We start from the raw sequence: 13,699 nt of genomic DNA on the forward strand, positions 1-13,699 counted from the left end.
TGTCAATGTAGCCTCCATACTGGGATGACTACCAGTGTTTGGCAGTTGGCTGGCAGTGAAGATACACAAGAGACACAAAGTTTCATTTTTTTTTAGACTGCAACATAATTTAACAGCACGAACAGTGCAGATGTACAAATTGATTTGAGAATAGGAATCTGACAGTCTAGACTAAATTAATTAAGTAAATCACATGTAATGAAAGGTATAGGCTGGAGAATCTAAAAATCCACCAGCTATTATAGTAAATCCCATAATGAAGCGCTCGGCCGGGGCCAGACAATAAAGTAAAGCGCAGGATCATACGGAACAATGTGTTCTTTCTCTGGCCTTTCAGGAGGCACTATGGTGCTGCGAGACAAAAGAAAACGCAATCAGACCCTGGTGACAGAGAAGCACATACGAGAAAAATAACAATGCAAAACTGGGGGCTGCTTTTTTTCAGACTTTTAAACCACCCAATTATCCTGTAAAACCACTGGCAAATGAATGCATTAGAGATTTGTGGAGAGTATCATAAATAAGAAGCCTGCAGGTATCGGAATATGCTTCAACGATTTTTATAATATTGATGTATCCTACACATACTCAGCACTGGCAGAGCCATGAGTTGCACTCTCAGAGCTGGTCAACAGGTGTCAGCCTCCTCACCCCTTTGATGCAGAGAGCTTCACAGTAACACACTTATTATGAGGATGCTGGTGTGCTGAGTTTAGAACATGATCTGGGACAAATTCGCCCCAAGTAGAGTTATATTCAAACACTTCTTAATCCGTTACTAAATAATGCAGACTCTTGATTAACCCACTAAGGGGCGATTAGAAGGATTTATTTATCAGAACGAGGAGACGAAATCTCGATTTATGATTCAAAACGAAACAACAGATCTTGGCACCCCGGCTGGCAATCGTTCTTAAACTCTGGAAAAATTGACAGCCAATCTAAGCCGCCCCACGGCACCTTGTGTCTGCATTTTACATTAAGTGGACAAATTACTTTAATTTCCCACCTGGCAATTTCAATTGCCATTTTGCAATAATTAACGCTGAGGTTTTATTATCCGTGTACTGTGACACCGCAGGAGGCGGTCACAGAATCAGCCAACGCGTGCTCCTTTGCTCTAGTTTCATAAGTGCGCCGTTCCCAAAGCGCGCCGCTGTTACGCGCTCGCGGGGGGGGGGGCAGAATCAACGGAACTTTCCACTTGAACCAAAAAGCCGCCGGACTGTTCAGACCTCTGCATTGAAGCGGAGCGATCAGCTGCACACACACACACACATACACACACACACACAATCATGGCACCGAGTTTGGGTCTGTTTGTGGCTTCTTTGTTGATCCTCCTCGCCTCCGGAGCGGAAGAGAGGCGCAGCAGGGAGAGAGTTTACTATGTGGGGATCATTGAGGACTACTGGGATTACGCACCAAGCGGAAAAAACCTTCTCAACGGGCTAGACGTCGAAAATGATCCGTGAGTTGTGATGCAGTCACAGTTATTAGAAGAGGAAGCGTTTAGGTTAGAGATTGTGAGTGCACATATACTACTATGTCTAATACACACAGGGGGTGTTCGGTGTATCTGGTGAACAAAAACAACCCAAACTAAGATTGTGAGAAAGTGATATGTCATCTTGTCAGGTTGAGACGGTGTCTAGACCTCAGAAAGTCAGAAGGTGGTGTCGTGTACTTTGCTGATAGATTAGCAGACGCATTGAAAAAATGATACTTGAGTGAATTAATTATTTCATGGAGGCTACTTTTGCAACATGTAACAACGACCAGAATAATAACGAAACAGGGACAGCTGCCTCTCGTGGAAGCTGTCATTTTATATACACGTTACTAATGGTTACTGTGCTTTAAGAATAAACTAAAAGATGTAAAAATGTGCAATGAGAATTTTCTATTTAATTTGTGATGGATAGTCACGTTCACAAGTTATCTCTTTCAATCTCTGTATTTGCCAGCTGAATACCTGCAGGACATCTGAGTCCCTGATGGTTCTACGGATAAACAGCTTGTAGCTTCTTCACTTGATATCTACATATAAACACAAGCTAATACTTGTCCATTGTTATTTTGCACAATGCTGGAAACTTAACAGTCAGCATCAATGTAAAATACATACGAGCGCTAAAGAATCGGTTGCACTTAAAGCAAGCTAGTTTAGCATCAATTAATCAATGATCATTTTCTTCTCTCTATATCATATTGTCCACTTTGCTTATCATTAAATCGATGAGTGGATCATTTCTACAAAACATACTTTATGCATTTTGCGGCTCTCATTTGTAACCTTTCCACCAAAAAAAAATCTAATATCAGCCAGCATTAAACCAAGGTGTGTTTGTTTAGGTTGATGCAGTTACATTGCATTTCAAATAAAAAAGGTGAAGAGATGATTATCTAAATTCTGAGAAAACGCCACTAATACATAATCGTCAAAGCTTGTGTACTCGCCACATCAGCACTAAATTATCCTAACCGGGTGCTCCGAAAGTTTTCCTGATAAAGGAGCACCTGGTGAAATGAATGGAATTATTCTCATCCCCAGGGTTGCTTTGGTTATGGGCTGGATGTACAGAAGCAAAACTGATGGCTGCAGATCCAGAAACACGCTGTGAAAGCATTTTATGAGATTGTACAGTGTGCTAGTATGACGTCACACTTTTTGCCACATTTTTCCATTTATTACATGCACAGTTGTGCAGTTGACTTCCGTCACACAGTCAGTCTTTTGGTTTTAATGAGGCAGCTGCGCTGTTATCGCGGTGGTATCACGTTGTTTGCACGTGTGCTTCTTTCTCGTGGATTTAAAGATTGAATATATTTATCGTTTAGTTATGCTTCTTCTTTACAGATTAATTCATGTCACAACATAGGAAGAGAAAACTGCATGTCACTGTGTAACCGTGTACTCTACGATAGCCTGAACATGACCCGAGGAAATGGGATCAGGATAAGTGGCTGTCACTTTCTCCTCGTCTTCTCACACACTCTCGTCTTCCGGTTTTACCTCCTTCCTTTCTCCACTTGTATTTCAGGCATGCGTCTGTGTTCCTGCAAAGAGGACCCCATCGTATTGGCAGTGTTTATAAGAAGGCCATGTTCAGACAGTATACAGATTCCACGTACAGCAGGAAAGTCCCCCGACCGGCCTGGTTGGGCTTCCTGGGGCCGACACTGCGAGCTGAGGTCGGCGAAGTTATTGTGGTCCACCTGAAGAACTTTGCAACCAGGAGTTACTCTATGCATCCTCACGGAGTTTTCTATACGAAGGATACAGAAGGTATGAGATGACTTCTAATATTGAATAATATACCTAAGGAATTTCCTTCTAAAATGAATGACAGTTTTTCAGTTTTTGTACAGACCGTTTATGACTGTATATGTTTCAATAAGATAAGAGTTAAGTCTCACAAAGGTGCTGATTCATTCAACAAGCAGCACTAAATCTATTAAGTATTTTATTAATGCCTTATTCCTCGTGGAAATAAGGAGACATACGCTGTGCAGGTGGCAATTTAAAAAGATTTGAATCATGAAGTTCGGCCATTACTGTTCTTCAGAACAGCTGGAATAATATTAATTAGCTCAGAGGTATGCATTATTATTGCCTTCATATACAATTACAATTACAAGATTATTCCGTCAAATGGATCAAATCTTTATGGATTCTTTACACCAAATCTTTGTGTAAAGCTAGTCAGAAAAGATACGACGGACTGATGAGATGAAAGGACTAACAAATGTAATACAGACTAAATGTGAGAGTACAAAAAGGGACGTAGTTGAGTACCAATCACTGGGTAACTATTATGGTATTTTTCTACGTGTAAGTAATATGAACTTTGTAGCTCTTTGTAACGCTTATCACGGGGTAAATCTGTGCTTCTGGAATTTCCGGAATAAGTCAAGAAACAAAACTTCCTCTTTAGAAGGAATATACTGCTTTATTAAGCATTTTATCTAGATCTTTCAATGAGTCATCGAAAACATTTCTTTTAAGTAGAACCATTTTTAATAAATAGCTAAGTGGGCAGGAAGGGAGCGAGATGAAGTGATAGAGTAAAAATACAAGCCCCGTGGCATCAACACACACAGACATACAACTGGATAAATGCAGCTAATTCTCTGTTAGACCACGTGCAGTGACGGGTGTAGATTGCTACATAGGTTCATACATCACTCATACACGTAGAGGCTGAAAGTTTAACTGAGATAAGACCTGAGGAAGGAATGAGTTGAGATACCTCCATTGAGAAAATGTGCTTATCAAACCTATTTGCATTTGAATCATCAAACGAATGCATATTATGTTTTACATGATTTTTGCACAGAATTAAACAGTTAAGTAAAAGAAAGACCATGGCTTTGCATTCCAAAGACATTCTACGGACAAATCGTACAGATTTAACTGCTTTCCCAACTTTAAAAGTAAACAGAACAGTCTCAAGATAAACATCTTGTATTTATCCACCAGGGGCGCTTTATCCAGATGGGACATCAAAGAAGCTGAAGGAGGACGACTCGGTTCCTCCCGGGGGCAGCTACACCTACCGCTGGGAGGTCAAACCCGAATTTGCCCCCACAGATGACGATGCCAACTGTCTGACTTGGGCGTACCACTCTCACGTGGACGCTCCCAGGGAAGTCGCCTCGGGACTTATCGGAGCACTGCTCACCTGCAAGAAAGGTATGAATATGTGTGACTGCGTGCTATTTAATTTTGCTGATTTTTGACACGTTCATCCTGCATCTTCCTCATGTCTCATCTTTCTCTATGAGAGCAGGAGCCTTGAAGGAGACTGGTGTGAAGGCGAAGCTAGAGTCTGTCCTAGAGTCGCCCCGAATGGATGTTGACCAGGATGTCTTCCTGATGTTCTACGTGGTGGATGAAAACCTGAGTTGGTACCTGGAGGACAACATTCAGAACTGCTCTGATCCAGCTGGAGTATACCGGAAAGACCCAGACTTTGAGGAGTCAAACAAGATGCACGGTGGGAAAGATCCTTTTTACAGTTTATCCATACCGAAACCTTTGCACGTAGATAAACGTTGGTTGGTTGGTAACATAAAACAAGCAATTACAAGTTTCATGAAGTGCATGAAAGAAGGTTTAAAGTGTGTTCTCTTTGTCCTTTCCACCCCGCCTGTCTGTGTTTCTCTCTTCGTGACAGCTATCAATGGCTACATGTTTGGTAACCTGCCCGGAATCAAGTTATGCCAGGACAGCACGGTAGCCTGGCATTTGGTTGGCATGGGTAACGAGGTGGACATCCACTCCGTCTTTTTCCATGGGAATACGCTGCTGGACCGTGGCCACCGCACCGACGTCCTCAGCCTGTTCCCAGCCACGTTTGCCACGGCTCAGATGGTCCCAAAAGCGTCAGGAAAGTGGTTGGTGACCTGCCAGGTCAACGACCACTTGCAGGGTAGGGCACCTGACCTTTAACCTCTGTGCGACCTTTAACCTGTCTGCTCCAGTCATGCAGAGGAATGATGGCGTGGGGGGGGGGGGGGGTGTTTCCTTTGTGAGGGGTACGGCTTTATCATCTCGTCAAAGGGATGCTTGGCAGGACTTGTACTTTAAGGCTGAGGCCCTTCTAACTAAGGACAGAGCGAGCCGTACTTGTTAAACATTAAAGCTTCGTTATAAATAATGTTGACCCCTGTGAAATTCCTTTCCTTGGTATTAAATCAGGCTCAGAGAAGCCTTTTTTTGTTTCTCTGAGACTAAATAGATACGCTACACAAATCTCACCTTTAGTGGTTTTACCGGTTCTGTGTCCTGTTATTATCTGATGGGCTGATGATAACTGATCTCTGTCATATATCTTTTTTATAAACTATTCATTCTGACCTTTTATGTCAAGTTACAGACGTTTTTGCGAGCCTCCAAAGGCCCAGTTACACCACAAGCATTGGAGGTATTGTCCATGTAATGTTTGAGTGTGTCTCTCTTTTTACCAATTCCAGCTGGGATGCAGGCGTTCTATGAAGTGAATGCATGTGGCAGAAAAGCCGCCTATACAGGGGTGGGTGGTGTGGTGAGGAACTACTACCTGGCTGCAGAGAAAGTCCAGTGGAGCTACGGTCCCTCAGGAAGGGATCTAATTAAAAATGTGTCCCTCACTGAGACGGGCAGGTGGGTAGAACCCTTGTCAAATTAGGAGTAGCGCATTCAACCGCATCAATGGTAACGCCATTGTGAAGCAAAACCCCTGACGTTTGTACCAAGCAGAGAGCTGTGCACATGTGGATTTATGCCGGGTTTTGTACATACGTTTAGCCCGAGACATCATGTGTACTGCATAAGGTTGTTAACAAAAACATACAGTCTTACTGGCTGTCCTATTGATAGGATGTAATAGAATGTTAAGATAATGACGAAATGTCCCTTAGAACCGGACACAGAATAACATTTTTTAGCCAGGCTGATATGCGTCAGCTAATTTTTTCCTTCTAGAAAGTACAACCTCAGTAGTTGGAGAAGGGAGTAAGGAATGCTTGACTGATTAAATTATTCATTAAGGGAGGATCCTCTGAAGTAAGTTGCCTTTTATCAGTCCCGATGGCCTCAGGGCTGATGATAAGTGAACCGGTTGTTCCTGTGGTCAGGCATTTTGTGGCGTCTAGAGTTAATGATGTAGATAGTGACGCAGTGACTCATCATCACCGACGAGTCAGCAATCTGCTGCGTTTAGTGTTCTGGAAGATTAAATTAAACATCGCGGCTTTATCAAGGCCGGATATGAATTGCATGTTGGTCATCCTCTGTTCTGTTTTATCTCACAGTGCATCCGAGGTATTTTTTGGTAGAGCTGGTGGAGGGATCGGAGGGGACTACCTGAAAGTGTTATACGCAGAGTACACAGACGACACCTTTACCATCAGAAAACCATCAACCCCTTCTTCTCAACACTTAGGATTCTTAGGTAAGGCCTCTCTTTTTTTCGCAAAATTTGAGATTTCCTCTTTTGTGTCTTTCTGGTACGCTGGTGCCTTGTGTTACTCAGTTCTCTTGTCTATTTACAATGTTTCTGTATTTGTCCAGGTCCAGTGCTGAGGGCAGAGGAGGGAGACACTCTTAGAGTGACCTTCCTGAATAAAGCTGATAGAAATTATAGCATACAGCCTCATGGCCTGCACTATGACAAACACTTCCAGGCAGTCAGCTATGAAGACGGTGAGGAAGTGACCAGTTGCATTAAAATCATTAAAATAATTTGATTAACTTGGGTGGTTTGAACATTTCAGGTTGCATTTTGTATCTTAAAAGACTTAAAGACTGAAATAGATATCCCTTTGTGTCCGTTCTTCCGATTCTAGCTGTACTATTGAACAAAAGCTTAAATTATAAGTAAGGAACATTCTTTCCCGTGTGAATTCATGCTGAAAAATGTATAATAAAGTTATGAGAGCATTTGTATTTCACACTTTAGGTTAAAGCAAATTAATCACATTATAAATCCATTATTTATAATTATTTTTATTTATCCATAAATAAAAATAATTTAGGACATGTTTTTCAATGGTTTATTTTTCTGAATAAAAACTTAAACTAGAAATAAAAAACATTCTGAGGCTCACTATATAGAGATAGAGTTTAATATTACAAAGCCTATATCTCAAACTGAACAGTTGGTTATTTCATGTGTAATACTGTAGGTGTTGACAAGCCAGGATCCCACGTTGGTCCAGGAGTGAACTTCACCTACAGCTGGCAGGTGCTAGAAGGTCCGTCTTCATTGGACTCTCCCTGTATCCCCTACCTGTACTTCTCTGCAACGGATCCCGCCCTGGACACTAACTCCGGATTAGTGGGACCTCTGCTTGTGTGCAAGAAGGGAGCGCTGACGGAGAGCGGAACCCAGGTGCTGCTTTATTATCCATTCACACACACTTTGTCTCAGAGAAATGCTTGATCATTTGATCAAATCAAATGATCGCAGATCAGATGAGAACAAATGACTCTGTGCTGAAGATGATCTTGTTGATTGTGACAGTACAACAGTTTACATGTTCGGAAGGCAGGCATTGACATTTTGAATTGAAACAATGTGACATACGTTTTGCATATATCCTGTTAACGGCTATTGGAATGTACATCCGGACTGTGACCGGGGGTGCTTTGTTTTACAGAAGGGTGTGGATAAGGAGTTCTTCCTCCTGTTCTCTGTCATGGATGAAAACAAGAGCTGGTATTTGGAGGAGAATATTGAGGTGTTTGGCACGAACAGGACAAATCCTGAAGATGAAGACTTTGAGGAGAGCAATTTGATGCATGGTAATCAATGTGTTTGGCAAAGAGTGTGTCGTTTTACAAGATGTGTTTCTATTAATACTGAATATACCTCTATATCATAAATACAATCATTTCAGGGCTATTAGTTGTATTTCTTGAGTATCTTACTCTGCATTTTTCTGTTGTAATCTTCCCTTTTGATATAGCTGTAAACGGACGCATGTATGGGAACCTTCACGGGTTGGAGATGTGTGCCGGGGACAAAGTTAGTTGGTACACCTTTGGGCTGGGTACAGAAGTGGACATCCATGGTGTTTATTTTGAGGGGAACACCTTCAAGAAGCAGAGCACAACACGTGACACCGTGAGCCTTTTCCCTCACACCACTGCTACTGCCTTAATGCAGCCAAGCACTCCTGGTTAGTGACGTTACACACACACACACACACACACACACACACACGCTGTGCTGCCAATCCACAACCCCCACCTCTTTCCTCACAGACATTGTCAGAATTTGAACAGATTTATTTTTTATAAACATGCTTAGATAACATCAAGCTTACTCAACACGCAGACAATTTGCAACAAATTGCACAGCAAGAGATGCAAAGTGCAACTCGCAGGGAGCCACAGAGCAAAAAGAGGGATTTGTGTGTTTCAGCGGGAAATGCCTGCACCTTAGGTAAAGCACACTCATGTGTCCAAAAGCGTAACCACTTTTCATCCCCCTTTTCAGGCCTCTACGAGGTGAGCTGCAGAGTAACAGACCACTACTCAGCTGGCATGAGGCAGCGGTACAGAGTGAACCTGTGCCCGCAACACAAACTGAAGCCCACACACTCGGGAGGGCCGACCAAGATTGTGCAGTATTTCATTAGCGCTGAAGAAGTAGAGTGGGACTACTCCCCCAGGAGAGACTGGGAGAAGGAGAACCACAACGGCACACTAAAGAGCAGGTGTGTGAGTTAGATAATTGTAGGATGACGTATTTCTCTGTTGGAACCCGAGCCTGTGATTAGTGGTGTAAGTTATTGCTGTTTGTTAATGGAAGCAAATTGCTACATGTCTTCCAGTCCAGGCAATATATTTTTGGAGAGAGGAGGAAACAGAATTGGCTCGCGCTATAAGAAGGCGGTGTATAGAGAATACACCGATGACACCTTCACAGTTCAGGAGGAACGACGGGGCAGCCAGCTACACTTGGGAATTATGGGTACGCTTAGTGCTCCATATGATGTTTCGTTTTTTTACCAAAAAAGAATTTGAAGATTATAACTTTTTTTTTTTTCCTCTGTAGGGCCAATTATCAAAGCAGAAGTGGGAGAGCAGATAGTGATCACGTTCAAGAACAAAGCCAGTCGTCCATACTCGATTGCCCCACATGGGGTGAAGGCCAGCGGCGCTCACGTTCCCGTCCAACCTGGTGAGAATCTCTTTTTTATTTTTTTTTAAGATTAAAAATGTATTCTGTTTGTTTCTAACAATAGATTTAATGATCTCCTGCTTCCAGGCCACATACTCGAGCTGACGTGGGATGTTCCTCAAAGCTCCGGTCCAGGGGTCTCAGATCCTAACTGCATCTCTTATGCCTACTACTCCAATGTTAACTTCATTAAGGTACATATTTAATGTGTACAGTCACACGGACGCACCAGAAATCCCATTGCTGCTGTTGACAGAATGCGTAGGTTGGTGTGGATTTGTTCTTGTTCAGGATCTGTACAGTGGTCTTCTGGGGCCTCTGGTGATCTGCAGGCCTGGGACGCTGAAGCGCGGGCATGGGCCCGACCGACGGAGGGCTGACGTGGAGAAGGAGTTTGCGCTGCTCTTCATGGTGTATGATGAAAACCAGTCCTGGTACATGGAGGACAACATCCGAACGTACCTTAACGCCGACCCGGATACCTTTAATCCCGACGAAGACTTCAACGAGAGTAACCTGATGCACGGTGAGAGACAAGACGAGAGGAGGCGTGGAGATTGATAAATAAATGAAGTGAACCTTTGAGATAACTGGGTTCACCCAACAGGTAACGAATTAGGATGGGAATACGCTTTATTCGTGTTGTTATCAGAGGAAGTCCCGCTTGCGTCTGGGTGCCTCTGTCAGATGGCATGTGATGAGTGTGTGGTAATATCCGTGTGAATGTGTCTCTTGAAGGCATCAATGGTCTACTCTACGGTAACCTCCGTGGACTGGTGATGAGGGGGGGGCAGAAGGTCGACTGGTATCTACTGGGCATGGGCAACGAAGTGGACTTGCACACCGTTCACTTCCACGCTGAGACTTTTACCTACAAGGTAAGCCTGACTGCAAAGTAAATATTACACGCACAACTAATACAGATCTTACAGATGTCCAAAGTACTAAAGATCCAAATATGCACTTAATGGCTTCCTCGGTTAATAAGACGTCTTGTAACAAAGCTTAGCATTAGTATTTGATGTCAATTAAAACAATGATTTCAATTTTGTTTCATATATCTGTTCATTCTTATCTACCTAAGAGCTTGCTCATTGCCAGTTTTTGGTACATTTTGTGAAAAAAAAGCGTTGGTTTTGGTGGGGAGGTGAAGGTGGGGCATCGAGCAGTCTTATTTGCACTTTTATGTGCCTTCATCATGTCAAGTGTTGATTGTAAAGAGAAAATGTTATTCTTGAGCATGGGAATGTGTGCACGGCTTCTCTGCTATTTATTTATGTTTCGTTTTCTCTGTTCCCCTCTTTTGTGTTTTGTGTGTGTGTGTGTGTGTGTTTTGTGTGTGTTAGACGGACCGCGTGCACCGTGCAGATGTCTTTGATCTCTTCCCCGGGATTTTCCAGACTGTGGAGATGGTTGCTGGGAACCCGGGGACATGGTTTCTGCACTGTCATGTCACTGACCACATTCGTTCTGGCATGGAGACCACTTTCACCATCCTTGGTGTGTACGCATGCATCGCGATGGTGTGAATGATGTGCGCTTCAGTCTGACTTGCATGCACATGTGTGTTTACATGACGTCAGCGTGTGCATGAACTTGAACATCCATTGCAGAGAGTTTGTCACATAAGTCTCTTTCTAACTCTTTCTGGGTTGTTTTCTTTCATCTCCAGAGAGCTCCTCTCATGGTAAGAGCTATTTATTTACCAAAACTTCACACCATGCGGCCCACAACCAAAAGGTACAACAGTATATGAGTAATGTGTTGACATTTTAAATATGATTGTCACTCTTTAGTGACCTTACACTATGTTTTTTAATGCAAATATTCTAATGTCATAATGTTAATTTTCTCCCTGCAAGAATGCTTGCTTAAATGATGTAGTCTGTGACGCATTCGTTTTGTTCAGTGTTAAATTATTGTTGCTTTGCAACGCGTTTTAAGCTGATTGGTTTAAAAAGTCTTGCATTACCCTCACAAAAATAATCTATAAATGTCTACTGTTATACTAAAAAACAACTGATGATTTACTAGTAAAATTGCACATGCAATAGTTCATTAGTATACAACCGTGTTGTAGGCATGTTTCAACTTAAAGAGTTTCACATTGGCACGACCAAAAAACTACTGCCTGGAACTGTACACCAAATCTAAACATCTAACACAAATCACAATGATATTTAGTGGTGATGTGAGTTTTAAAACCCGTTCAACGACCATAAACATCTTCCTTTAACTGATTAAAGTCTGTTTGCGGCCGTAGAATACTAGAAATTCTCTTTAGTCCATATGGACACAGGTCAAACTGGGTCACCGGTTATTGAATGTTCTTTGTTTCTGTCTCTGTCCGTGATGTAATGGACGCAGAATTTTTCGTCTAACTTTATCTGTGTTTACTTAGGTAGTATTTGGTGTTGGGAAATGAAGTTGCATTCAGCTTAGACATTCCTTTAGAGCCGTGGCACTGAGATGTGCCGTGCAGTAAATAAATTCTTGACCAAGTAAACTTTGATAAGGATAAAATTGTCTCAGTGCTCCCGGCCTGGTATAAATGAGGATTACAGATTTTGGGGTAATCGTGTTACTCTGTATACATCACTTAATAAGGAATTCACATGAAAGACACACAGGTAAGGTTTTGACTCAGGTGGTGCGTTTACAAATGTCATAATGTCCATGGAAGGTTTCATTTTTTTACCCACCCCTCCCCTCCTGTGCCCGACTTTGTCTTCTCTCTGCGTCTTCCTCGTTGCAGCGACTGCATGTGAAGGCTCCTTGAAGACGCTGCTGCTCTCGCTGATTCTTGGTGTCGTGGCTGTAGGCGTGTCCTCCACTGACGAAGGACGTTATTGCACTAAAAACAAAATCACTGCCTGTTACTAATAGAGCTCATGTATGTAAATATCAAGTAAGGATCAGACCAATCACAATATAATATTTAAAATGATTAACTTTTTAAAATATTTTTCTATTTTTTCAAAAAGTTCCAATACCAAAAATATTACCCGTGTTCTGATTGTGCAATAAAGACATTTAATCAACCGCATTTTGAAATTTGTTTCGTTAATCCGTGTTTGTACCACGTACAACCACAAGGGGGGGTTAACTCCATTTCAAACAGCAAGTCATGTTGTTATTGTGTGATGACTTTTGTGTTTCTTTTATGATCACCTTTCATTTGGAGTGTTGCCGTGAACACAAACACTTATAAATTATGTCATTTATAAGTGATTTGGTGTAGTAGTTCCATTACACATCAGACTACTCAATCAGCGAAAAGCTGTGACCTCCTGCAAAATGCTGATCCATGATTCCTTTTGATAAAATGGAGGAAATAAACTAGTTGAATCACACAACGCTCGTCAATGACTGTGACGCTGATCGCTAATCAATCAGTTAATGGCTGATACTCAGACTGTCTGATTCGTTAACCTACATGTGATTGATCAAATGCCCAATCAACCTGAATGGGTTTACAGATTGATAGATTAAAAGAGAATTTGAATTCCAAAGCTTTAATCATGTGTTAATCAATGTAACAGCCCACATTAGCATATCCGTGTTTTTTCAGTGTTTGTCACTCAGAGACTGCTTTGCATATTGATTACAGTGTCACCACAGTGCATTCCATGTGATGACCTGGATAACACGTTTGACCTGATACACCCCCCACTTTAGAACATATTGGATGTCAACGTACTGACCCACCAAGAGACAAAACTAACTTAAACGATCAACAGATCCACTGTAGCACATTAGAACCTAAAAAGGACCTAATCCAATCATGCACGGTCGTTTTGTTGAATGTGTGTGTGCAACCTGAGCAGATTATTTCTCGGTAAACACCGCACACGTAAACACTTTACGCAACTACAAAAAACAAGGGAGTCCCTGCCCCAGTCCTGCTCTCCATCGATAGCCGCTATTGAGCAAGTATTGATGGGCACCACGCACCTTTATCTACTGAAGTACATTGTGTTTTAACCAGACTTTGTTTGGCTGGCTGTTGTTTTGTTCCCCCCCCC

The 13,699-nt window shown here is 42.2% G+C and overlaps 1 protein-coding gene across 2 annotated transcripts; it reads left to right on the forward strand.

Moving 5' to 3' along the window:
- The first annotated feature begins 1,148 nt into the window (after nt 1-1,148).
- On the forward strand, nt 1,149-12,720 carry hephl1b (hephaestin-like 1b). Of its 2 annotated transcripts, none has more exons than XM_040180522.2 (20): nt 1,149-1,471; nt 3,045-3,289; nt 4,484-4,696; nt 4,794-5,000; nt 5,181-5,435; nt 5,980-6,148; nt 6,799-6,938; nt 7,058-7,189; nt 7,672-7,877; nt 8,146-8,290; nt 8,455-8,667; nt 8,988-9,207; nt 9,325-9,464; nt 9,549-9,674; nt 9,762-9,868; nt 9,966-10,200; nt 10,413-10,552; nt 11,021-11,174; nt 11,347-11,414; nt 12,430-12,720. In XM_040180522.2, the coding sequence occupies exons 1-20, from the start codon at nt 1,299-1,301 to the stop codon at nt 12,451-12,453; spliced, it is 3,312 nt and encodes a 1,103-aa protein (XP_040036456.2). In that variant the 5' UTR covers nt 1,149-1,298; the 3' UTR covers nt 12,454-12,720. The 2 variants fall into 2 exon arrangements, with proteins under 2 accessions (XP_040036456.2, XP_040036455.2); XM_040180521.2 differs by having other exon boundaries at nt 11,347-11,361.
- The last annotated feature ends 979 nt before the right edge of the window (nt 12,721-13,699 follow it).

The sequence above is a fragment of the Gasterosteus aculeatus genome, chromosome 7, assembly GCF_964276395.1.
Source record: "Gasterosteus aculeatus chromosome 7, fGasAcu3.hap1.1, whole genome shotgun sequence".
In the NCBI taxonomy this organism is placed as follows: Eukaryota; Metazoa; Chordata; class Actinopteri; order Perciformes; family Gasterosteidae; genus Gasterosteus; species Gasterosteus aculeatus.